This window comes from Taeniopygia guttata, chromosome 26, assembly GCF_048771995.1.
Source record: "Taeniopygia guttata chromosome 26, bTaeGut7.mat, whole genome shotgun sequence".
Taxonomy (NCBI): Eukaryota; Metazoa; Chordata; class Aves; order Passeriformes; family Estrildidae; genus Taeniopygia; species Taeniopygia guttata.
In genome coordinates, this window is record NC_133051.1 from 3929512 (window position 1) to 3952320 (window position 22809).

General features: G+C 48.6%; 1 protein-coding gene across 1 annotated transcript in view; it reads left to right on the plus strand.

The window, feature by feature from the left end:
* PKP1 (plakophilin 1) overlaps window positions 1–22542 on the plus strand; it is a 48641-nt gene extending 26099 nt beyond the window's left edge. The window contains exons 4-14 of the mRNA XM_002195746.5: window positions 1398–1542; window positions 3747–3954; window positions 4642–4819; window positions 6861–6975; window positions 8316–8471; window positions 8575–8751; window positions 11067–11220; window positions 11656–11842; window positions 16791–16875; window positions 18187–18286; window positions 19286–22542. Of these exons, the coding sequence (XP_002195782.1) occupies window positions 1398–1542; window positions 3747–3954; window positions 4642–4819; window positions 6861–6975; window positions 8316–8471; window positions 8575–8751; window positions 11067–11220; window positions 11656–11842; window positions 16791–16875; window positions 18187–18258 (1477 nt within the window). The 3' untranslated portion in view covers window positions 18259–18286; window positions 19286–22542. The remainder of the gene's footprint in view (window positions 1–1397; window positions 1543–3746; window positions 3955–4641; window positions 4820–6860; window positions 6976–8315; window positions 8472–8574; window positions 8752–11066; window positions 11221–11655; window positions 11843–16790; window positions 16876–18186; window positions 18287–19285) is intronic.
* The last annotated feature ends 267 nt before the right edge of the window (window positions 22543–22809 follow it).

Genomic DNA, 22809 nt, shown 5'->3' on the forward strand with positions numbered 1-22809 from the left:
AACTCTGTCCATCCTATGTCTGGAAGTGCTACTGTCTTGTGGTGAAATTTAACACTTCAAATGTAATGGGTTCATTTAAATAACTTATGTTAAATCACTGTTCTGTTGGTCTGTAGCACTATCTGAAGATGAGCAGCCCCTCTACAGAGTCACTCGTGGTATGACATGTAACAAAAATGTGTATAAATAAATGTGGTTCAATCAGGGATAGATTTCCTGACCTCCAGGTAAAACTCCCCATCAGTCCCAGGGAACATCATCAGCCACGACTTCACTGGCCTGGGAAAGCCCCCACACTTTTGGATTCCATCCACTGCTAATGAAACCTTTCTCATTTGTATCCCATCACTGCTGACAGTAAAACCAAACAGGAGTTTGGGGTTGACTCTCCTCAGTCCTGGACTATGCAAATTAATGCAGCCACCACTGCCATGACCTGAGATCCCTATGCAGCCTCTGCAGGATTCAGCTGCAAGGGTGCTGAGAGGAGACAAGAACCTTCAATTACATTAATTTCTATAACTAGAAGCACAGATAAGCTTTGCAGTTCAGAATCCCCCTGAAAGTTTGGACCCTTTTCTAATTTTATGTGGTTATAACATCACAGATGGTACTGAATAAGAACAAGCCAAAAAGAGCAGGACCTGCTCTAAACAAGTGGGAGAACCTTCGGATGGTTGTATATCTCCTGAGGTTTCAGTCCTGCCCCAAGCCATATTCATATCCTTCCTCTTTAGTTGCAGGCACATTTTTTACCTCTAACAGGGATGATGACAGTGGTCAGCTTTTATAAGAGCTTGGAGACAGCCAGTGTGAACATCCCCTGGGAGCAGGATGTCTCAGAGCTATTATTAGCATTTCATAAACTGCCTATTTGTCCATCCATCAGTCCAGACAGGCCTTTTCCTGAGGGATCTGCTTGAGCTTCCCAAGACCATCAACTGCTCTCACATTTCTGCTTCCACCACCTCTCACATCAAAGAATCCCATGCTGTGGGAAAACCACCTGCCTGTGTTACCTGGTCCGCACGACCTGGTGGATGGTTTCACTCTTGTCCACTCACTCCCTTATTTGGGGAACAGTGAAGTGGGTCTCTGTTCATTAAACTTCCACTTCGGGCATGATCAGACATCCACCACCTCAAACCAGCTTTCATTTTCTGTCTCCTTTGCTTGTGGATAGACTGGATCTAGAATTTATTACACTTAGTGCTCTTCACTGTCTTTTCCATCTTTTCCAATTTTTTTTGAGACAGAGAAATCCACTAGAAGCGCACATGCGGTCTGTGTCACAATGTGATAATATTTTCTCATTGATTCCTTCCTAATAACTCCCAGTGCTGACATAGCTGTCTTGGTTGGGCACTCACCCAGTTCTGGATTTCTCTTTGACACAGGATCTGTGGTGACGAGATTGATGCTGGCACCATGACCATCCAGAAGGCCATCCAGCTCCTGTGCTCCTCTGATGACAAGTACCAGGCCATGGGGGCTTACTACCTGCAGCACACCTGCTTCCAGGATGAGTCTGCCAAGCAAGAGGTGAGCAGACTCCTCCAGTGCCACACTGGGGCTGGTGGCACAAGAGAGGGATGGGACTGGTTTTCCTTAGTGCCAAGGATCCATAGGTTCCCTTGGTTTTCATGAGGGTGCTTTATACCTCTTTAGTCAAGCTCAGGTACCAATTAAATAGATTTTTCAGCTATTGATAGCCACTTTCTCACAACAGCAGTTGGTCAGGATTTAATGCCTGGAACAGTTTCTGGGCAGCAGAGGAGACTGTTCCTGTTGCCACCATGAGCTGCTGTTGCACAGGGTGATGGGGTTTGACTGTGGAAGCTGCCATCCAGTGTCCTCTCCTGGGGGCAACTGCACCTGCCTCCACATCAATCTTGTACCCAGTTCTGCATCAATCTTTCACTATCTTAGAACTGCAGAGTCAGAGCCAGAGAAAGCTACTTTAAATCCCACTGTGACCTCTGCTGGGCAATGGTCAGTGACCCTGCAGCCCTTTGCCAGCCTTGTTCACAGCCCTTTTCCAGACTATTTCAGCTGCCTGAGCCAATGGGATAATTAGTGATCATGTACAAAGATAATTTTGCACATCCATAGTGGTGGCTGCCCCATCCTGGAAGTGCCCAAGGCCAGGTTGAGAAGCGCTTGGAGCACCCTGGAATAGTGGAAGGTGTCTCTGGCCATGGCAGGGCGTGGGACAAGATGAGTTTTAAGGTCCTTTCCCACCCAAACCCCTCTGTGATCCTGTAATACCTGACCACAGAGAACTCTTCTTATAGCACAGGTTATTTTCTGAGGCTTTTACTCCTCATTTCCTTTGCCAACATGCAGCAAAGGAGGCAGACTGAAGGATGGATCTGCTGTGGCAAGGATGTCACCAAAGTTTATCCCCACCCTGCATTTACTGAGATGCCAACCCTTTAGAAGTGGCTTTCCCTGTCCTGGCACAGCAGCAGAGCTGGAAGCCCTGGCCAGGTGTGGGGCTGTGCCCCTGTGCCCTGGCTGTGCCAGGATCAGTGCAGGTGCCCAGCCCACGTTCAGGTGGCCGATTGTGAGGTGGTCACACCCTTTGTTACCGTTGCAAACCCTCTCTGAGCACTGGGCTGTCCCATCCTTCCCAGGAAGATGTGCCAGAGCAAGTCAGTGACTCATCCCAGCACACGCTTGTTTTCCTTCCCTCCCCAAAAGGTGCTCATTCATTGTCCATTGTCAGCAGCCCTCAGCCGAAGGGGTGTTTGTGGCAGGAGGGCTCCGGGCGGGATCTCAGCAGAGCACATCCCGGAGCGGGAACACTCAGCATTTGGAGAGCTCAGCTGCAGGGATTCGCCTTCAAAGCTCCGTGTGCTGTGTGTGGTGTCCTGCAGGTCTGGGCTCCCTCCACTGCCTGTGGCTGACCTCGAGGGTGGTGACACTGGCCATGACCATCCCTCTCAGCTCAGCCTGTGATCTCAGGATGCAGATAAATGACCACAGCATGTCATTAGATGGCTATAAATGGCCTCTGCACATAGACAAGACAGCATTTCCACTCGGTGCAGACTGTGGAGGTGGGTGAAGGTTTGCAGAAACACATTTCCATCAGTGGAGGACTCTGTCCATGGCCATTACTCACAGACAGCTGCTCCTGTAGTTTAAGATTTTGGCTCACACCTCTGGTCCAGGAGCTCTGTGCTCATGACCCACAGCCTGAATCAGACTTGTCATCTCTGGCCCTCATTCCCTGGCAGCTCTGCTCCTCCAGCTCCCCCAGGATGGGCCATCCAACCCCTGGCACTGCTGGGGCAGTTCTGGGTGTCCCTGTCCCAGCAGTGTCCTGTGCTCTGTGCTGATGGCCCATGTCTGTCCTGGTGCATTGCTTTTGGCAGCTGTCAGTCCCATGTCTCTCCCTTTGTTGCATGCTCATGTCCCGTGTCTGTCCCATGTCTCTCCCCATGCTCATGTCCCGTGTCTGTCCCATGTCTCTCCCCATGCTCATGTCCTGTGTCTGTCCCATGTCTCTCCCCATGCTCATGTCCCGTGTCTGTCCCATGTCTCTCCCTTTGCTCCATGCTCATGTCCCGTGTCTGTCCCATGTCTCTCCCCATGCTCATGTCCCGTGTCAGTCCCATGTCTCTCCCCATGCTCATGTCCTGTGTCTGTCCCGTGTGTCTCCCCATGCTCATGTCCCGTGTCTGTCCCATGTCTCTCCCCATGCTCACATCCCGTGTCTGTCCCCTGTCTCTCCTGTCCAGGTCTATAGGCTGGGGGGCATTGCCAAGCTCGTGGAGCTGCTCCGCAGCCAGAACCAGAATGTGCAGCGGGCGGCGGCCGGAGCCCTCCGGAACCTGGTGTTCAAGAACCCCACCAACAAGATGGAAACCCGGCGGCAGAACGGGATCAGGGAGTGCGTGAGCCTCCTCCGCAGGACAGGGAACACTGAAATTCAGAAACAGCTCACAGGTACTCAGTGTCTGCTCAGCTCTGAGGTTCCCCTTGCCTGGGGTTCGTAGCCCTGGTGCTACCCTAGCACAGAGAGGAGGTTTTCTGCTCCTCTTGCACCAAAAGGGTGACCTAAAATCAGAAAGCAGAGGAGGTCCTAGCCCTTCCATGTTCCATAAGGACTCCTCATTTCCTAAGTGCCTGCTGGGGAAGCACCTGCCCCAGGTCCCCTCCCAGTTACGGTCACCCTGCCATTCCCACACCTCCTGAACCCTGACTCCTGTGCTGTTCCCAGGGATGGCCAAGGGAGCTACCAACCCCGGTAGAGTTGGCTGGGTTCTCTCCTTGGTGCCTCACTTTGCCCGAGGAGTTGATGGGAGATTTTTGGTGCAGATCCCCCTCAGCTGTATCCCAAGTTTCACATGCAAGCCTTTCCAAGATCCCTGGAGAGATGCTGCCCCCTGCAACCTATTAGCAATAAACAGCAATTTTGGGAGGAGGAAGGATGCTTAAATGCCCACTTCCATGTAGACCCATCCTGCCTATCTCCCATCGGGTGGACAGGGACCAAGGTTTCAGGCAGCCTCTGCACCCTCAGCTCAGAGTGGTGAAGGGAAGAAGGATTTTGGTGCTGGAATCACCCTGACCTAAACGAAGTTCCTAATGCACATGACCTTGTGCTTGAGCTTGTGTCCCACCCCTTCCTAGGACTGCTCTGGAACCTCTCCTCCACTGATGAACTAAAAGAAGAGTTGATACAGGAGGCTCTGCCTGTGCTGACAGACTGTGTTATCATCCCTTTCTCGGGCTGGTCTGATGGCAGCTGCAACAGGACACGAGAAATTATCGACCCAGAAGTGTTCTTCAATGCTACAGGGTGTTTGAGGTGAGTCAGCAGGCAGGGACTGACTGTAGCTTGTGTCTGTGGGCAGAAGCTGAAGCCATCTAAATCCTCTTACAATAAGCTGAATTCATGCTCATTACAACTGTGTTAATGAAAAATTCTTCTTGAGAGTTTTCTTGACTAAGAGAAGGTGCAGAAAAAAATTACATGCAAAATACTTTTCTAGTAGCTTTTTAATTTTAATAGATTTGTTCTTGCTATGTCTCTTCTCAAAAAAAAAGGAAGTTGTTTTGTGCACTAATGAAACCCATCAGTGTTTAACTCAGACCAGGAAACTGAGATTTTGCCTTTAGAGTTTTGAGGCTTCCAGGGAAAACAAACTGATTTAGGGTTTAGGTGGCAAAAAGACAGAATTCTCTTTGTGGGGAAAACAAGCATTTTCATACTTCTTTTGGTAACTGCTTTAGTACAGAACAGTCCCATTGTCCTGGACTTTTCCTGGCTCATTTGATCTGGAGACTCAGCTACGAAACAGGAGGTGCAGACTGAGCCCAGATTAGTTTATTTTGTTCACGGGAAACCAGAGTCTTTTTGTAGAGGATCTTCGCCCTGACTTGCTGTTTCTCCTCCCTTCCTCCTCCACTTGGGTATGAGCTCCTTGTCTCAATGGGAACAAGTGCGGCAAAAAACCTGCCCTGTATAATGAGGTGCTTTCATCAAGGGAAGCTCTCCCCGAGGGAGGCAGCGCCGGCCGCGCCCTTCCCAGACATGCAGCTCGCAGGAGCTGGAGCTGCTTATGAAACGAGGGGCTGATCATGGCAGGGCCCTTGGAGACCTGATACCATCGGCTTCTGTGGCTGGGAACCGTGTCTGGGAGATAGGGAGTGCTGCTCCCTCCTTGCTTGTCCTGGAAGGCAGCTCCCTGAGCAGCTGCAGCTTGGGATGTGTGGGGTACAGTGGGTATGAGCTGCTCTGCTTTAAGGCCATCCCAGCCTACCTAAATATCCCATTAAAATGAGGGAAAGACAATGGCAACTGCTTGTAAAAGCCCTGTGGAGTTTAACTGGAGGTAGGCTCTGCCTCTTGAGACTGATCCCAGCCTGTGGCAGCAGTGCCAAACATCTCAAGGAAGACTGGCAGCTGCAGGTCAGCAAGGAGAGCTCCAGAAGCCTGAGGGAGCAGGGAGAGTGAGGGAAGTTGGGAGTTGGATCCAGAGCCCCTGTTCCAAGGGCTGAGCCAGGACTACTCTGAGTCACTGCCCTGCCACATCAGAACACAGGGATGAGAGCAGCCCTGGGTTTGCCCTGGGTCTGAGCCATTGCTGCTCAAGCATTTCTGGATTGCAGATGAATCCATGTTAATGAGGAGGCTGCAAATCACAGTGAACATCAGATCCAGTTCTGGAATGCCTGCAGTGAATATCTCACAGCCACTGCCAACCCTTCTTTGTTTTTCATTTGCAAGCTATAAGGCAATAAAATAGAAAAAAAAAAAAAAAAAGATAAAAAGATCAAAACAACAAAACCCATATCCTGTTACTGGAAAAACACCCCTGTCCTGATAGCTGCCAGTGTCCAGGAACCCATTTCGACCTCACAGATGGGTCAGTCCCTCTGGCAAGAGCCATTGCTGCTCTCCAGCATCTCCAGCCCATTTCCCACACAGACATTGCTGCTGACCCTGGGTAGGTCTGTGCTTACAACCCTGTGCTTCCTGATGATCACAACAACCCCAGATGGTCTTTAGCCAGTCTTCCCTTTGGAAGCTCCTCCCAGGGCACAGTGTTTGTGTAGTGGCACATGCAGAGCCTCTGAGGCAACCTCCTGCTAGTGACTGTCCCTAGGAGGGTATCTTCTATGCAGAGCTCCTTGCAGAACATGTTCCAGGTGAAATCAGTCCTAAAGAACAAGAGAGCTGTGCACTGGTGCAGTCCCACCAAAGGCCTTCAGAACAGGAGTACCTCTTCAGCCTTGCTGAAGCTGCCAAATAATCCCCAAATTCAGTGACAACCATAGCTAGAACAGGGCCCAACTCACCCTCTATCCTCTTTGTTCCCTGCGGTGCTCCTTGATGGCTTCCTCAGGAACCTGAGCTCTGCAGACATGGGGCGCCAGACCATGAGGAATTACCCCGGCCTGATCGACTCTGTCATGACTTACACCCAGAACTGCGTGGCCTCCAGCCGCCCCGACGACAAGGTACCAGCTGCTGCCCTGGGCTGTCCAGCCCCACAGTTAACAATTGCAGCCTTGGGAATGTCTCAAAATCCCTTTCTAACAAATACAAGAGGTGGCTGGACTGTCTGGCTGCTCTTGTCCTTCCAAGTCCCACTGGAATCTGTTGGAGGGTTGTAAGTCCTTAGGCCTCTGGGTCTGAAGTAGAACTAAGCTTTAAAATTTTATTTTAACAAGCACAGAGGAACAGTAAGATATTTTTTCTCCTGAGTCCCCAGAATACTTCCCTTCCCTTCCCTTCCCTTCCCTTCCCTTCCCTTCCCTTCCCTTCCCTTCCCTTCCCTTCCCTTCCCTTCCCTTCCCTTCCCTTCCCTTCCCTTCCCTTCCCTTCCCTTCCCTTCCCTTCCCTTCCCTTCCCTTCCCTTCCCTTCCCTTCCCTTCCCTTCCCTTCCCTTCCCTTCCCTTCCCTTCCCTTCCCTTCCCTTCCCTTCCCTTCCCTTCCCTTCCCTTCCCTTCCCTTCCCTTCCCTTCCCTTCCCTTCCCTTCCCTTTCCTCTTCCAGCATCCTAATCTCCATCTCTTGCTGTTTACCCCCCACATCTTGCCGTCCCGCAGGACTCTAGTGTACAATCCCCAGCTTGTCACCATGTTCAGCAGGAAGCCAGGAGCTGGCATCTCTCTGCCACTCCCCTGTCTGTGACTGATGGCTGTGTGTGAACAGCACTTGCCTTGGACAAAAAAGTGTTTGTACCTTTTGGATGTAACCCTCAAAGTTACCAAAGTTACTTTGAATTCTCTCTGGATTGAGCAAACCCTCTTTTGGGAATGGCTTTTGCAGGAAGCTCCTGTCCAGCAGCACACAAAACCACAGCTCTCTGGAAATGTAACTACAGGTTCTGGTGTTGTTTATGGGAATCCAGCCAAAATTCTCCCTTGCTCTTCCCATTGGGCACTCCGGCATCCAGGGAAAGGAGGCTTAAAGTCTGTTCTTGGTAAAAAGTGTCACCTGATCTATAACTGTGACTCAGAGTCATTGGAAGTTACTCCTGGCGAGAGGGGCACTTCAAGATTTGGAATTTTGTGGTTTGATCCAACCACTCTCACACTCTCTTTTCCTGTTTGCCAGCTTGTTTTGTGGCAAGTGAGACCTCCTAAGGTTTTCTGGATCAGCAGCTCACTCAGATCCTTCCTTCACATCTATTCTAGCTCTTTCCCTCCCATCCTCATCCCAGCTCCCTGAACCAGGCTAAAGAGCATCTGTGGTGCTAAAAATTTGATTATGGCCTAGCCCATGTCCTCTCTGGTGCTGTTCCATAGTTTTCTGCCTAATGTGATGTTTGCATTTGTCTTCTGGGGGTACTGCAGTCTGTGGAGAACTGCATCTGCATCCTGCACAACCTCTCCTACCGCCTGGATGCTGAAGTTCCCAACAAATACACCCAGCTCAACCACATGGCCCGGAGTGTTTACATGGACAAAACTCTCACAGGCTGCTTCAACAGCAGGAGTGGGAAAATGGAGGTAGGATGTGCCACAGAGGGATTGGGAATGTGATGTTCAGTCCCAAGCCGGGGCTGCAAAGGAAGAGCAGGATCTGAAGTCCCTGTTTATCATGTCTTTGCAGAATGATGAGTACGGGGTTCCCCTTCCCGAGGAGGATTTCAAACCCAAAGGCCCCAGCTGGCTCTACCACTCAGATGCCATCCGCACCTACCTGTCCCTGATGGATCAGAGCAAGAAGGATGCCACCCTGGAAGCTTGTGCTGGAGCTCTGCAGAACCTCACTGCGAGCCGAGGGCTGGTAAGAGCTTCCCTCTCCTCCACATGCGTACACCCAAATGTGTCAGCACTGCCGTGGAATCAGAGAGTCAGTAAGGTTGGGAAGACCTCTAAGGTCACTGATCATTATCACTCCTCAGCCATAAAAAAGGAAAATGTCCTCCTTAAACCTCAGGGCACCACAGCTAGTCTTTCCATAGTGTTTGATGCAGTGGGATACTAACTCCAAACTCAGGGTCTCATGGGGAGCTACAACCAGCATCCCAAAGATCTATCCCAGACCCATACACTGGGTTTCCAAGTTTCCCCAGTCTGTTGGTCGCACTGCCAGCAGCTGCTGGTATTGGCACCCTCCCCCAGGGCAGCAGTGAGGATGAGCCCAGATGTGCACTAGCCAGGTGTGATGAGAGATGGGAGAAGGGCTCTGAGCCACCGCCCGTGCGTGCGCTCCAAGGGGAGGTGGCTCTAATGACAGGGTGGGTTGTGCTGTGGATTGTGGCTTGTCCACACCTCAGAGCTACCTGTAAAATAGCTGTGACAGATGTCCTGACCCGTGGGCACAGCAGCGTGGTGGTGCCAGGGGCTGGGTGATGCTGTGGCACCGTGAGGGACGCGTCACAACCACGACTCCGCAGGCCCACGTCACTGCCCTGGGCACGTCCTCGCAGGCTGCCTCCCCTGGGACAGCCCTTGACTTGTCTGTTTGTGCCCAGCTCCATCAATCCCAATTTAAATAAGATGGATGAGGAGATAAAGAGATAATGATTCCATAGGTAGGAGAGGCGTGTCACATGTGGGGAGTGTCCCACCCAGAGACATGGGTGACTCACTTGGAGCCTTCCCTGCTGGGATGGCATTAACCTGCCAGCTCTGATCTCCTTTTGTCACAACGACTTCCATGCTAAATAATTGGGAACCTTGACTTTTGGCAATTTAACTAAGCAGTGCCAGGAACGAGAAGGTGGAGAAAGGCTGTCACATATGGGTAGAGCTGGTCAGAGAAATGGAGTTCTGTATTCCAGGGAAAAGAAAATTTCAGCAATCAACAACATTACACGAGGGACAAACAACCAAACCCAGATCTGACAGTGCTGGAGCAACTTAATTCAGCCTCCTGGAATGGAATGGCTGAAATTTGTCTGGATGTGCAGAAGTGGCTCCTCCCCTCAAGGGTCTCATTCCAGCTCAGAGCTGGAGCTGGAGCTGTCATTTGATGGAAGGTGAATCTGGGGATGATCTTACGGAGCTTGCTGTGATCCTTTAGCTCATAGAGGATGGCTGTGAATATCCTTCAACTGCACTATACACACCCCAGTCCTGCTGGTGTGAATGTGGAACAGGGCATGTTTTCCAGACCCTTCTCTCCATTCCCATCTCATTGTTGATGGACAAGTATCTCCAGCAGCCTTTCTGGTGGGCAGCTGAGAAGTTCAGTTTAAGCTCTGTCAATAAGGGTGGTTCACTCAGCAGATGTGCTTGAGCTCATCTGGCCTCACTGCATCTTGAGATCTTCTACATTTACAAGCACAAGATCACATCTGAGTATTTTTCGTCCTCAGACTGTTTTTTAAAGGCATTCATTATCTTTTCCTGCTCCCCAGCAGCCCATTGTGGCATGGCAGGGAGCTGTGAAGGGCCAGGGCAGGGAGCTGCCAGGGGGTTGTGAAGGGCAAGGGCAATGTGGATATGAAAGCAAAACTTCTCCAGCCTTTGGAATGTCAGTTAAGTGATCAACTGCTCCACCGGGGCTCCAGAGAACAGCAGAACCAGCTGCAGCACAGCACCTAAGAGACTGACTTTTCAAATGTCCCAGAATAATGGAATCGTTAAGCTTGGAAGAGCCCTCTATTATCACTAAGTCCAGCTGTTCAGCCATGTTCACCACTAACCCATGTCCCCACGTGCCCCATCCATGTATTTTTTGAACATTCCAGGGATAGTGACTCCACCACTGCCCTGGACAGCTGTGCCACTGCTTGGCAACTGCTTTGGTGAAGAGTTTTCCGCAGTATCCAATCTAAACCTCCCCTGGGGCAGCTTGAGATCATTTCCCCTTGTCCTGTCCCTTGGTTCTGTGGGAGCAGAGCCCGACCCCCTGCTGGGCAACTTCCTGTCAGGGAGTTGAGGAGAGCCAGAAGGTCCCCCCAGAGCCTCCTCCAGGATCCCATAACTGTGGGGAAGAGAGTAAAACTGACAGAGTAAGTGGGATTATGGCAGCAGAAGAAAGGATTGTACAGTGCTCATTTCATGGTACAGTCACATTCCTCCAGCACTGACCATCACACCAGCTGTTTCCCCCTGGCACTGTAAGTCATGGACATGTCTGTTGTCCCTCAGATGTCCAATGCCATGAGCCAGATGATTGGGCTGAAGGAGAAGGGGCTGCCCCGCATCGCTCGCCTGCTCCAGTCCAACAGCTCCGAGGTCGTCCGCTCCGGGGCCTCTCTGCTGAGCAACATGTCCAGGCATCCTGTGCTCCACAAAACCATGGGTAAGTCCTTCCCCTGTGCTGGATCCCAGCTCTCAGCTCTGCGGGATCTGCCCAACTTGCTTTGTAAGCCCCATAAGGAGACATAGCCATGCCCCAGAACTGGGCAGTGTCATTTCCTCTGGCCCCAGGGACAGTCACCAGTGCTGTGGGACATGTGCTGTGCTTTATGGACAGTGCCAAACCTGCAGGACCACGAGGGTGACAGTGTTTTGGGAACTGAGTTGGACTTCAGTGTCCGTGGCCTGCCCTTCCAAAGAACTGCAGCCCTTGTTTTGTCTTGGGAAAATCCACTGATGACAATGATGCCATTTGCTGTCCAACACTTCCAGTGTTTCCCTGCAGAGATTACTGTGCTTGGTGTTGACACAAATGGCATCATTCACTTGTGCCAGATTGTGTTTAATTGTTGATTGGAACATTCCTTCACCTCTTTAGCTCACCAGGTGCTCCCAGATGTGTCCCGTCTCCTGTCGTTCCAGTCTGGAAACACCAGCAGCTATGGGGAGATCATGACATCAGCTTGTTACACTCTGAGGAACCTCATCATGTCCAACCCCCACTTGGGAAAGTCTTACCTGTCCAGCAACTTGTTAAATAATGTAGTGAGCCTGTGCCGGAATGGGTGAGTGTGGGGCACAAGGCAGGGACAGAGCCAGACTGACCCCAAAGCCTTCCCAGCACCCTTCAGAGCCAGAGTAGAGCATTATTCCTTCCTAATAAAGGAACTGGGTATGTTGGTGGACAGAAATACTCAGCACTGGTTTCTTGGAAAGTGGCAGAAGCCAGACAGGGTGGATTTGCAATGGGGCCTCTGGAAACTTTCTGGTTGAATTTTAGGAAATTTTAAAAAGAACTGAAGCACCAACAACTTAGTCTTTTAAAAATAGTACTTACTGAGCTTATGAAAAAGAGAAGTGACTTTTTGCACAAGCAGATAGTGACAGGACAAGCAGGAATGGTTCAAACTACAAGAGGAGACATTTATGGTGGATATTAGGAATAAATTCTTCCCATGGCAGTGGGGAGGCCCTGACACAGGTTGTCCAGAGAAGCTGTGGCTGCTCCATGCCTGGAAGTGTCCATGGCCAGATTGGATGGGACATGGAGCAACCTGGGCTAGTGGAAGGTGTCCCTGCCATGGCAGGGGGTGGGAGTGGATCTTTCAGGTCCCTTCCAACTCAAACCACTCTGGAGTTCTCTGATCTATGAAAAATTCCAGACCTCAGAACAGGGAATGTCAGTGACTTCCTGGCTCCTGGGCTTCCCTCAAACCTTATCATGAAGGTCAGGTCTGAGGTTCAACACTGTAGGTACACAAGGATTGTGCTTAACTTTTGTGTGCAGATCTGTTAATCTTTTAGCTGAATCATCTTCCTCAAGATGCAGCTCTGGGGGCACACAGACAGGAATTATTTTAAGTACCTCCCTGGTCTACTCCTGTATTTTACACCACCTGAGCAATCTCATCATATTTTACCTCTTTATATTTTAGGACTTGGTTTGGGGTTTGGTGGTAGGAATTCTGTCCTGTTTGTTATCCATATTCCCTGCAGCACAAACCTGTCAAACCTTGCCAAGTTCTGTGTTCATTTCTGGCCAAACTGGTGTTAAACTTCCATTATCTTTGACCATGTTCTCTCCTTCCTAGGCTTTCATCTCTCCTGCCATCTGTCTTTGTTTTAAAATGCCTTAGACAAGTAACCCATTGTTTTCTGTTGTGAAAATCCATTTGCATGCCTTCATCATCCTTTGATAAAGTTATTCCAATCCACCTCTTGTTCCATGGCAGAGACGCTCTCTGTCATTACACGGAGCCTCCTCGTTTAGTTTGGGCCTGGGCCAAGAAGCATTGCTCTATTTGCTGCTTTTACTTGCTTCCACTCTCCAACAAGCCCAATTACCATGAAACCCAGCCCTCTCCTAAGCCCTCGTTGTTTTGAATGGTATTTACTCGTGCTGAAGTCCCACTGTGGCTCCCGCAAACCAGTGCTCAGTAATTTGCTGCTCCAGCACAGCCTTGCACAACCCACACTGGGAACACTTTAATTGCTGCTGGGGATGAGCTTTCTGTGAGGTGACTCACTGAACTGTGAGGACTTACCAAACTCTGGAGATGTCTCCAGTCCCACCTGGATCACAAAATCCTCCCAAGAAACTCCCCAGTTCTTACAATGTCCAAAACTTGAGTTGTTCCTTTGTCTCTGTTATTCATTTTTGTCCCCAAAGATTTTTATGCTATTCAATTCTTATGGAAAAAGAAAAAGAGAACAATTTCCATCCTGGACTAATTTTACTTGTCCAAGCTGTATTATTTCAGGCTGTTCCAGTAGAGCAGATATTGGAGGGACTTCCAACTCTTGCTGGGCCCCAAGGTGACATTTTCCCAGTGTCACATGTTGCCTGTGAAGATAAACAAAAAAAAATTAGGGTGGGATTTGTCCAGTTCTACATCAGAAAGAGCCTCCCCCTCCCCACTGGAAATCAATAAATCTCCACCTCTCCTGGGGACTGGCTGAAGCCCACAGGTCCCCACTATGGTTCTGAATGTGGTGAGTCCCATGTCATCAACCTCCTCATTCCCAGCACCGAAGGCAGCAGAGAGAGGGGGGACAGGGGCCTCAGGGGTACCCTAGTCACCAGGGAGGCCCCAGGGACACCCTGCACCCTGCCAGGATTTTGCAGTTTTCTCTGTTAATCTGCCTCGGGTCCCCGTGGACGTTCCCTGACCCCCAGGCTGGGGTTGGTGTCTGGGTGCTCCCTCCCTGTGTCTCCTCTGCCACGCACAGATCCTGCCCTGTGTTTGTGAGCTGGGCTCTCACTGCATTGCCAGCTGCAGACCAGGAGCTCCACCTGCTCAGACAACTTTACAGTCATAGCTTAGAAAGAGACTCCAGGTTCCAGAACAGTGAGTTATGGATCTTGCCCTTTCCCATGTTCTCCTCCCTTCCCATGTTTCTTTCTCCTCCTGTTGTTTCTCATAGCTGGGTTCTGACTGAAAGGCAGAAAGGGTTCAGCAGTTTATCTGATGGATGTGGTTTCTTCTTCTTCCTGGAGCATCCCAATTAAGTAATTGTCTGTGATTCCTGCAGATGCTCTCTTCTATGACACGGGGTTCATGGTCAAATGGGGTTCCTTCACTCTTCATTATTTTTAATCCAAGTTGCCAAAATATTGAATATTTTCTTCAATTTTTGGTGGTGTTTCTGAAAATCAAACCACTGGACCTGATTTATTGGGGTGTTTGGTTTCCTTTTCATTTTTCTTCTCTATCTGTCTGAAAAACATTTCTCTGCTCATTTTCAAGCAACATTATTTCACTAATTAAATTTAAATTCTCCTAATTTATTCTACTGGCTGTACTCAAAGCTTTTCCCAAAATCTCTCCTTGTGCTTTAGAACACCTCATTTGCAGTTCACCTCTTTACCATGGATTTGTTTCTGTTTCTCCTTGTTCCTTCACTTTTCACACTTCTGCTATTGCAGTTTTATTTTGCAGTTCAGTTGCACCACAGCATTTCACCAAAATTAATCTTCTGAGAAATTCAGATCTTCCCTTGATTATTCCCTGTGCCAGAGAGTTCTTCTCATCCACACATTTCCAATTTCCCATTTGTGCCAAAGATTGCACCTTGATATCAGTTTTATAATCTCTTCACATCCTGAAGAAGTTCTTGTTCTGGGAATTCCTTGGCATTCTCAGTGACACACCTAAAGTTCTTTGTACATTTGTCTTTTGAGGAAGGTTTATTTCTCCCCATTATTTGATATCTGTGGACAAGATTATTGTCTTTTTTGCCCCCATTCTGTTTCTCCCCCTTCCGCACCATCTCCTTCTGATTGTGTCTTGTTTATGTTTTGTTGAGACTGTAGTTTCTTTGATGACTCCTGCCACTGCCACCAGGGGACATCTCCCTCATTGCCTTTTCACAATTTTTCATGAATAATTCTATTTTTAAAAGGCAGACAGTACTTAAAATCAACTTTCATTTTCAAGCAATTAGTGGATTTCCCCCCAAATCAGCTGTCCTTGATTTTCTGCTCCATGTTACCTACTATTATATTCACACTATTTTGTTTGAGATATGTTGCTTTACCTACTGAAGCTGGCATCACAGCTCCACCAACTCACATTGAGCTTTTTATACCTAAATTATAGCAGTCAATGCTGTAAGAAACAGTCAATGCCAGTTCTTCAAATGAAGAGTTCAGAACAACTTCTGCCTGAATTCATAAATGACTCAGGTACTGATGCTGGTAATTTTGGCTTGAAAATACAAAACTTCTGAGGTGTTCTCTGGAGACATAGTGGTGAAAAGTAGATATTTAGCATCATTAGAAGTAATTTTTTTCAAAAATAAGAAAAAATTGTTCTGGCTTAGGAAGAGAGAAACACACTAGAAACTACAAATTCTTGAGTGAGATAGTTCAGTTCATGCTCTGCCTGTCTGATCACAGCTACCCTTGGGTTTGTAAGGATTTAATGGCTTTTCACCCATAGACAACATTTCAGGTAAAAAATGTTTTAAAACATTGTCATTCTGGTGACAGAGCATAGTGTACTTATAACTACAGAAGAGATTGGCAATAAAACCTGTTTTTTCTGTCCCAAAGCATTGCCCAGGAATTTCTGGCTGTCCTCCAGCCCTCCACACAACACTAGAGCTGCACAACACCTTTGAAGTTTATGACCAAGTTACACTCGATCGTTTCTTTGGTAACAGCTGCTTTGTATGTCAGAGAAATACCTCAAATTTTACTGGACATGGTTCCAGCCCTGTCTTCCCACACTTCAGGTGTGGAGTTGATGTCCCAGATTCCTCATATCTATTGGTCCAGTTTCTTGTAGGCTTTGGGGGACTATTTTGAGGAATGTTTTGAGGACTGTTTTTGATGTAACAAGGTTTTGTGGAGCTGTATCAGATAGGGAGAGTCCTGAGCTTGGTCCTGCTCCGCTCCATCATCCTGGGTGGGACAGGCTGGGGCTGCTGATCCCAGAGCAGGAGTCTCCCACAGGCAGAAGGAGGCCCAGGAGATCAGGAGCAGCAGTGAGAGCCAGCAGGGAGGGGATATCTGGGTATGAAATGTTCCAAAATTATAAAAGGTCCTGCGATGACTCACGGTTTCGAGCGGTTACGTGAGGAGGTGTTTGTTCCCTTGTGCTGAGTAAGGGCTCTGGGCTGCTTGCAGATGTTGTTATTGCAAAGGCTCCCATCCCTTGTCCTCTCCAATCCTGCTACTCTACCCCCTCCCAGGAGATCCACCCAGGCTGTTCCTGCAGACTCCAGCAAAGGGTTGGCAGTATTTCCCTTCTCTTTCTCTCTCAAATTTCAGACTCAGCTCAGTTTTGTGCTCATTTTCCCACTCAGATCCTCCCCTCTCTTTCATTTGCCCTGCTCTGGTGGCAGTTGTTGTCACACAACATTGCTGAGAGGGCAGGAGGGTGTTACTGACAGTCCTGTTCGTGGCTAGCCAGGCTCCCAGCTGCAGCTGGGTTTTTCCCAGTAGTCATCAGTGTCTGTGGGGTGTTGCTCTGTGCCTGCCATAATCCTCCGTTGGTTTCGTCTTCCCAGCTCCTGTCCAAAAGCAGCTGAAGCTGCTCGGCTTCTCCTGACAGACCTTTGGTCTAACAGGGAGCTCCAGAGTGTGCTCAAGCAGGTAAGGACAGCACTCCTGCTTCTGGGAGTCAGCAACAGCCCTGGGTTGTTCACCTGCTGAAGTGGGAGCTGGTAAAGGCCCTGATCTGGCAGCGAGTAGGGCAGGGCTCAGGAGGAGCCTGGGGCACTTGGGCACCTGCCTGGGATCTGAGCGGGTGGCAGGGGGTCACTGCTGGGACTCACTCTGGGGACAAAGTAGATGGTGACATGCCCATATCAGACACCTTCCTCCCTGGAGAGGGTGCTGGAATGCTCCCCAGCACAGCCCCCTCACTCTGGGCTGAGACACCCTGGGTGTTTCACCCTCATTTAGGGGATTACCTTCACTGCAGTCCTTTGGGTCCCAGCAGGTGCCTGGCAAGGTCCCTCCTCTGTTTCCTCCCATTTTCTTCTGTGTCCATAGCCCTGGCTTGTGGTTACATCCCCCTGCAGTCAGGGTAAGCTTTCAAACCAAGAGAAGAGGAGTATTTGGGATTTGTTTTACTCCCTGCAACAGAAGCTGGGAAAGTAAAGAGCCGAAGCAGCACTGAGCCAGCTCCAGCCCCCAACTCCAGCTGCTCCCAGTTCCCAGCTCCAGCTGCTCCCAGTTCCCAGCTCCTTTCCCAGTGGCTTTCTTTGAACAAGCTGAGTTTTTCCAACTCAAAAGCATCAGCACCTACAGAGAGTACAGAGCCAAATTAAAGAGAATGAGGAATTTCTACAAAGGGGAGCGCCTGGAAGCAAAAGCAGAGCATCTAAAGTCTGTTCCTGTATTAACAGTGAGGGCTTTCTGCACAGGAGCTGGGGTAGTTTTGTGCCAGGCACTGCTCACAGCCCATGCCAGCTCATTTTGGTGTGACTGAGTCATTCTGGTGTTCACACACAGGTTTATTGCATAGGTACTTGTCAGGGGAGGAAGATGGGAGTCTGCAGGGGTGCATGCACCATGCAAAGACTTTAGCTCTTTTTTCAGGATGAGGAACTAAATGAAACAATACTCAGTGAATGATACAATAAGTTTCCTCCAAAAACCTGGAGGGGTCCAGCTCTGGGCTGATGGAAGGCAGTGCAAGGAAAAGCAACTTGGTCCAGAGGAAAGTGTCCCTGCCCATGGCACGGGCTGGAATGAGCTTTAAGATGAGCTTTAAAGTCCCTTTAACCCAAACCATCCCATGTTTCTGTGATCCTATGGAGTTCATCAGTAAGGGTGACAAAAGTACCCAGAGGGCTGACAGAGGAGGTTGGCTGAGGATGAAGCACACTTTGCTCAATAACTGCTCTCAGTGTAGAAATTGATATGCACTCACTGCACTTCACGTTTCTGCTTTTTTAGCAAGGATTTGACAAGAACATGATGGGATCTTTAGCTGGAACGACCTTCAGGACCCTCTCCTCAAGATTTTAGAGCCTCTCCATGCACATTCAGATTGCAGGTGAGAACATGGTCCTTGTGGTGGATTTGGGGCACAGGAATCCTTTGAGATTGTTGCTACTTTTGATCATCCCAAAAGTATGTTTGTGAGATTTTCATCCCAAATCTTCCCAGCCCAGTCTGTTTCTATGAGAGGTCAGCAGCAGTGCTGTCCCTGGGCCCAGGGCAGATGTTACCCTCACTGTCCAGCTGTGCATTTTGGAGATGCTCAGCACAGATGTCACAGGACAGACAAAGCTGCTGGGCTCGACTGTGCCTCTCCCTTCCTTTGCCAAGCAATCACTGATTCAGTGCATTTTTCCAAAGCCTCACAAGTGAAGCTCTTCCTGGGATTCTCCCTGGCACTCCCTCATTCCTGAATTTTGAGCAGTGTTATCCAGACAGTGCCAGTAACGTGCAATGAATTCCAGCACATCCCTGACTTCAGCCATTAGCCTTAGCAATTGTTTGAGCCTTTAATCTGTCAGCCTCAGGTCAGAATTGAGAACCACATTCTGTCAACTGAAAATCCCGATGGAGAATCCAGAGAAGAGAAACCATGGGCAGAATTTCCAGTGCATCATTATAGGTTTATATTCACTGTGAAATGAGGATTTAACCCATCAGGCACTTTTCACTCATGATTCCCACTGAAGGGAAAAGCTTTAAGCACTTTGAAAATCCCAGAGGTCTTTTGGATAGTGTCTGAGATTATGCAGAGGGAATTACTTGCTCCCTTCCCCAGCATGGTCCTTGTGATCAAACCAAGAGGAAACAGTGCCAAAGCCCCTTCCTTCCCTCTGCCCAGGGATGGATTTCACTTGCTGCTCTGTTGGGATGTTTTCACTGGGACGCTGTGGAGGGTGGAAGTCCAGGGTGAAAAGCTATGGGCAGCTGAGAAACTGCAGCCAGACTCAGAGAAAAGATTAAAAGTTGGGTTTGCTGTAATGAGGAGATCTCTTCAATGCTTTAATTATCTGGGGTTTTGCTTTTTCTTTGTTTTATTTTTTTTCCATTTCAGAATTTGGAGTTGGTTTATGTCCAGGAAGAACAACACTTCATGATTCCTGAGGCTGTTAAAGATGTAGAGAGTTTCTGAGTTCAACTCAACTGTAAAGCAAACCAAACATGTGGATTTCATGTGGATGACACTGATATTTTTAAGCATTTTCTTCTTTTTAGGGGGGAGAAGGGACTTTTATATACTTTCTCAATGTCAATAATTATTTTTTTGCCAAGAGTGTGTCTGTGTAACTCTGGGTGTGATGTAGAGGTGTGTGCAGGCAGCACACAGAGCACACGTGGGGAGCAGGATCTTCCTCCAGCTTAGTCCCCTGTTTTCCACCCAAAGTCAGGGTGATTGTGCAGTTTAACCCCTTGCAGGATTTTATTCCAACTCCACTCTATCCGTGCAGCAAATACTGCCATCCAAAAAAATTTGTTACAATGTGTTTTTATTTACAAGCACAAAAAAAGTCAATTTTAGGTCAAGTTCCCCCTTTGCATCTGTCCATTATTAACAGATACACACAAGGATGCTCTTCTTTCCAAGGCTGGTTATTCCTAACAGTTATGAACAAGGGCTTCTTCTCTGCTTAGGATTTTTCTCTGATAATTGTTAACATTTTCTTTCCTGTCACATGAACTCTTTATCTCAAGAAGCAAATTGACACCTGCAGATTCTCTCCCAGGCTTCCATCACCCTTCCCTGAAGCTGTTTGTGAGAGGACAGTTGGGACACAGCTGCAGAGCTTGAACATTCCCAGGTCCTGATGCATTCTGAGCACCAGAGCAATTCCAGTTCCAGGCTGTACCTGGACAAAGGTGGCATTTGAGAAGCTGAGCAGGACAGGCCAAGTGTTTTTCCCCTGGAATCATTGACTGCCACAGGAATGAAAGAAGGGAGAGATGTGGCCTCTTTAATCATGTTTTGTTTTTATTGATCAATGTAAAGAACTGGTACTAATGTGCAAAGGAATGTGAGCACATGTGTGATGTCAGGTTTGGAAATGTTTTATTTCTCGGGATCTTGAATTGCATTAATCTGCCTGTGATGCTGAGGCTGTGATGAGGGACTGTGAGCTTATTTCAGAGCAACTCAATTCTCACAACCTTCCTCTCTCCAGAAGAAAAATATCCTTCCCATGGAGGGGACACAGCTCAGACTCACAGGGAAGGAGCGGCTGAGGCTCTTTGCTGCCTGTGCTGGTTATTATTCCTCAAAGGGTGCAGGGGCACAGGGCCCTGTTTTTCAAACATCAGGGATTTAGGAGGTGCTTGGGGAGGATGGATTATGAGCCTGGAGATGGAAAAACAGTCTCAATTTAAGTGTCAGGCTCATAAATTGGTGGGACACAGGATATTCAGTTCGCATCCATGGGGTGATCTGTACCCACTAAAGAACCTCCTGTGAAGTTTGGGTTTGTTCTGCTGCAGTTCCAGGTGGCCCTTGCTGGTCCCCCTTTGGAGCACAGGGAGCTCCTGCCCACAGGGAGAGGTCATTTCCAGCTATTTTTCCTCTTGGGCTACAAAGGGCGGCTTCATCTTGTGCACTTTACTGAGCAGCCAGCCACTCTTTGCCCATGTTCAGTCAGGAGCTTTCTGTGCTGAGCTGCAGCCAAAGGAGAAAGGCCAAAAAGCCCCTATGAAGTGGAGAGGCAGAACCAGGAGAATCCAGTAGGACAGAAGTGTTCCAGGAGGGTTCAAACAGTCTGTGGGCAAAGCCCTTCCAGCAGTCCCCTTGCTGCATGTGGATTCCCAGATGCAAAATGTTGGAAATGCTTTGGGCAAGACCCATCTGTGGATGTCCCCAAGGGCTGCAGCTTCCACAGGGTTGGTTCAGTTTGGGTGTAAAGTGTTCTGTGCAATTTCGCATTCAGGTTTGATCTGTAATGACATGTCCAACACAAGTCCTGGGAGCAAATATTTTTCTCTGGAAAACGAATTAGGGAAACAGAACTACAAAATGGAATGATAGGATATTGAGGAAATTCACTCTAATTGGCTGTGATTTAGGCTTTATTTTAAAACAGTGAAGCTGCTTTCTCCCCTAATGCAGTTACTGAGTCACTGTACAATGCACAAAGAGCCATAGCATGATGATCATCAGCTCACAATTAAATTTACAGGTGCTGGAGATTTTATTAGTGAGTATTGGACTCCAGGAGACAGATTAATCATTCATATAAATTTTATTACAAAAAAAACATTTTTACAGTTGTTTTTATTACAGGTTTTTTATAAAGCTTACAAAATGCTAAAAATAAAATCAGTCTCCATGCTCAAAGCTCTTCCAAACGTGATTGGGCACAGCCCTGAGCAGCCTCGCCCAGCTGGGATGTTGTCCATGCCCTGAGCTGGGCACACCAGAGAGGTTCCTCCCACTGAGCTGTCTTTAGGATGCTGTTTGTCACTGCTTGCAAACCTCAGGGCAGAGCCTACTCAGGAGAGCCATGGGCTGCAGAAATCACAACCATTCTGCCATTCCAGGGCTGTTCTGCAGCTGAATCTTCCCTGGGGAATTCTCTGATACCTTCTATTTTCCTCCCAGTCTCTCTTTAAAATCTGGTCACCAGACTCCACCCAAGTCAGTGAAGTGACTTTGATGCCCAGCTCTGAGAAGTGAAGGGAAATTCAGACATTGGAGTAACTGGTGTTGCTCATAACCAGCTATTCTGGGAGCTCAGTGAGGTTCTCCCCAACATAAATTAATGCTGTTTTCATGTTCAGTATAATTGTTTTCATTCTGGGGAGGTATTTTTTTTTAAGGCATGATTTTAACTGTGACTTCCTCTCTGATGAGCTGGTTTCCTGTTCTTTGCTCCTTTAAGAGCCAATGTAGGGCAAACACCCAGGACAGGGACAGGGCAGGTCTGTGGCACAGGGATGGAGAATTCCTGAGGAGGAAGAAGGAGTGTGGCCAGCAGGAGCAGGAGCAGTTGGACACCCAGCCGTGTAAATAAACACCACCCTCATTGTCCTGGGCGCAGCAGAGCTTACTTGGTCTGTTTTCTTACAAATGCTTTGTTTATTTTGTGTGTGTACAATCCCACCCCAGCATTTCAGAAGCCTCATGGACAAGTTGAAGGCAGTTTCATTCCTTTCTGAACACACACCAGTGTGAGACCAACTCAGCCTTACCAGTCCATAGCTCTACAGTGTATTCTGTAAGATATAGGTATGTGAGAAAAATGTCTCAGAGTTTTGTTTTGGCTGTACTGTATGTATTTGCTTCATTGGAAAAGCTGAAATCAATAAAAATTGCTGAAATTTCTTCAAGCTTTCTGGTTTGGATGGGTTTTTTTTAGTTGTTTTGCCAATGTTAGGAAAGCAGAATGGTCTGAAAAGACCCTGTTACCCTGCAGCAGGAGTCAGCTTGGACTGATCTGACTTATCCAACAGGAGGAAGGAAGCTGTAAATCCCATTTCCTCCAGCCTGGCACTGCCCAGGCTCCCCATGGAATGGACACAGTCCTGAGGCTGCCAGAGCTCCAGGAGTGTTTGGACAGCGCTGCCAGGGATGCCCAGGGTGGGATTGTTGGACTC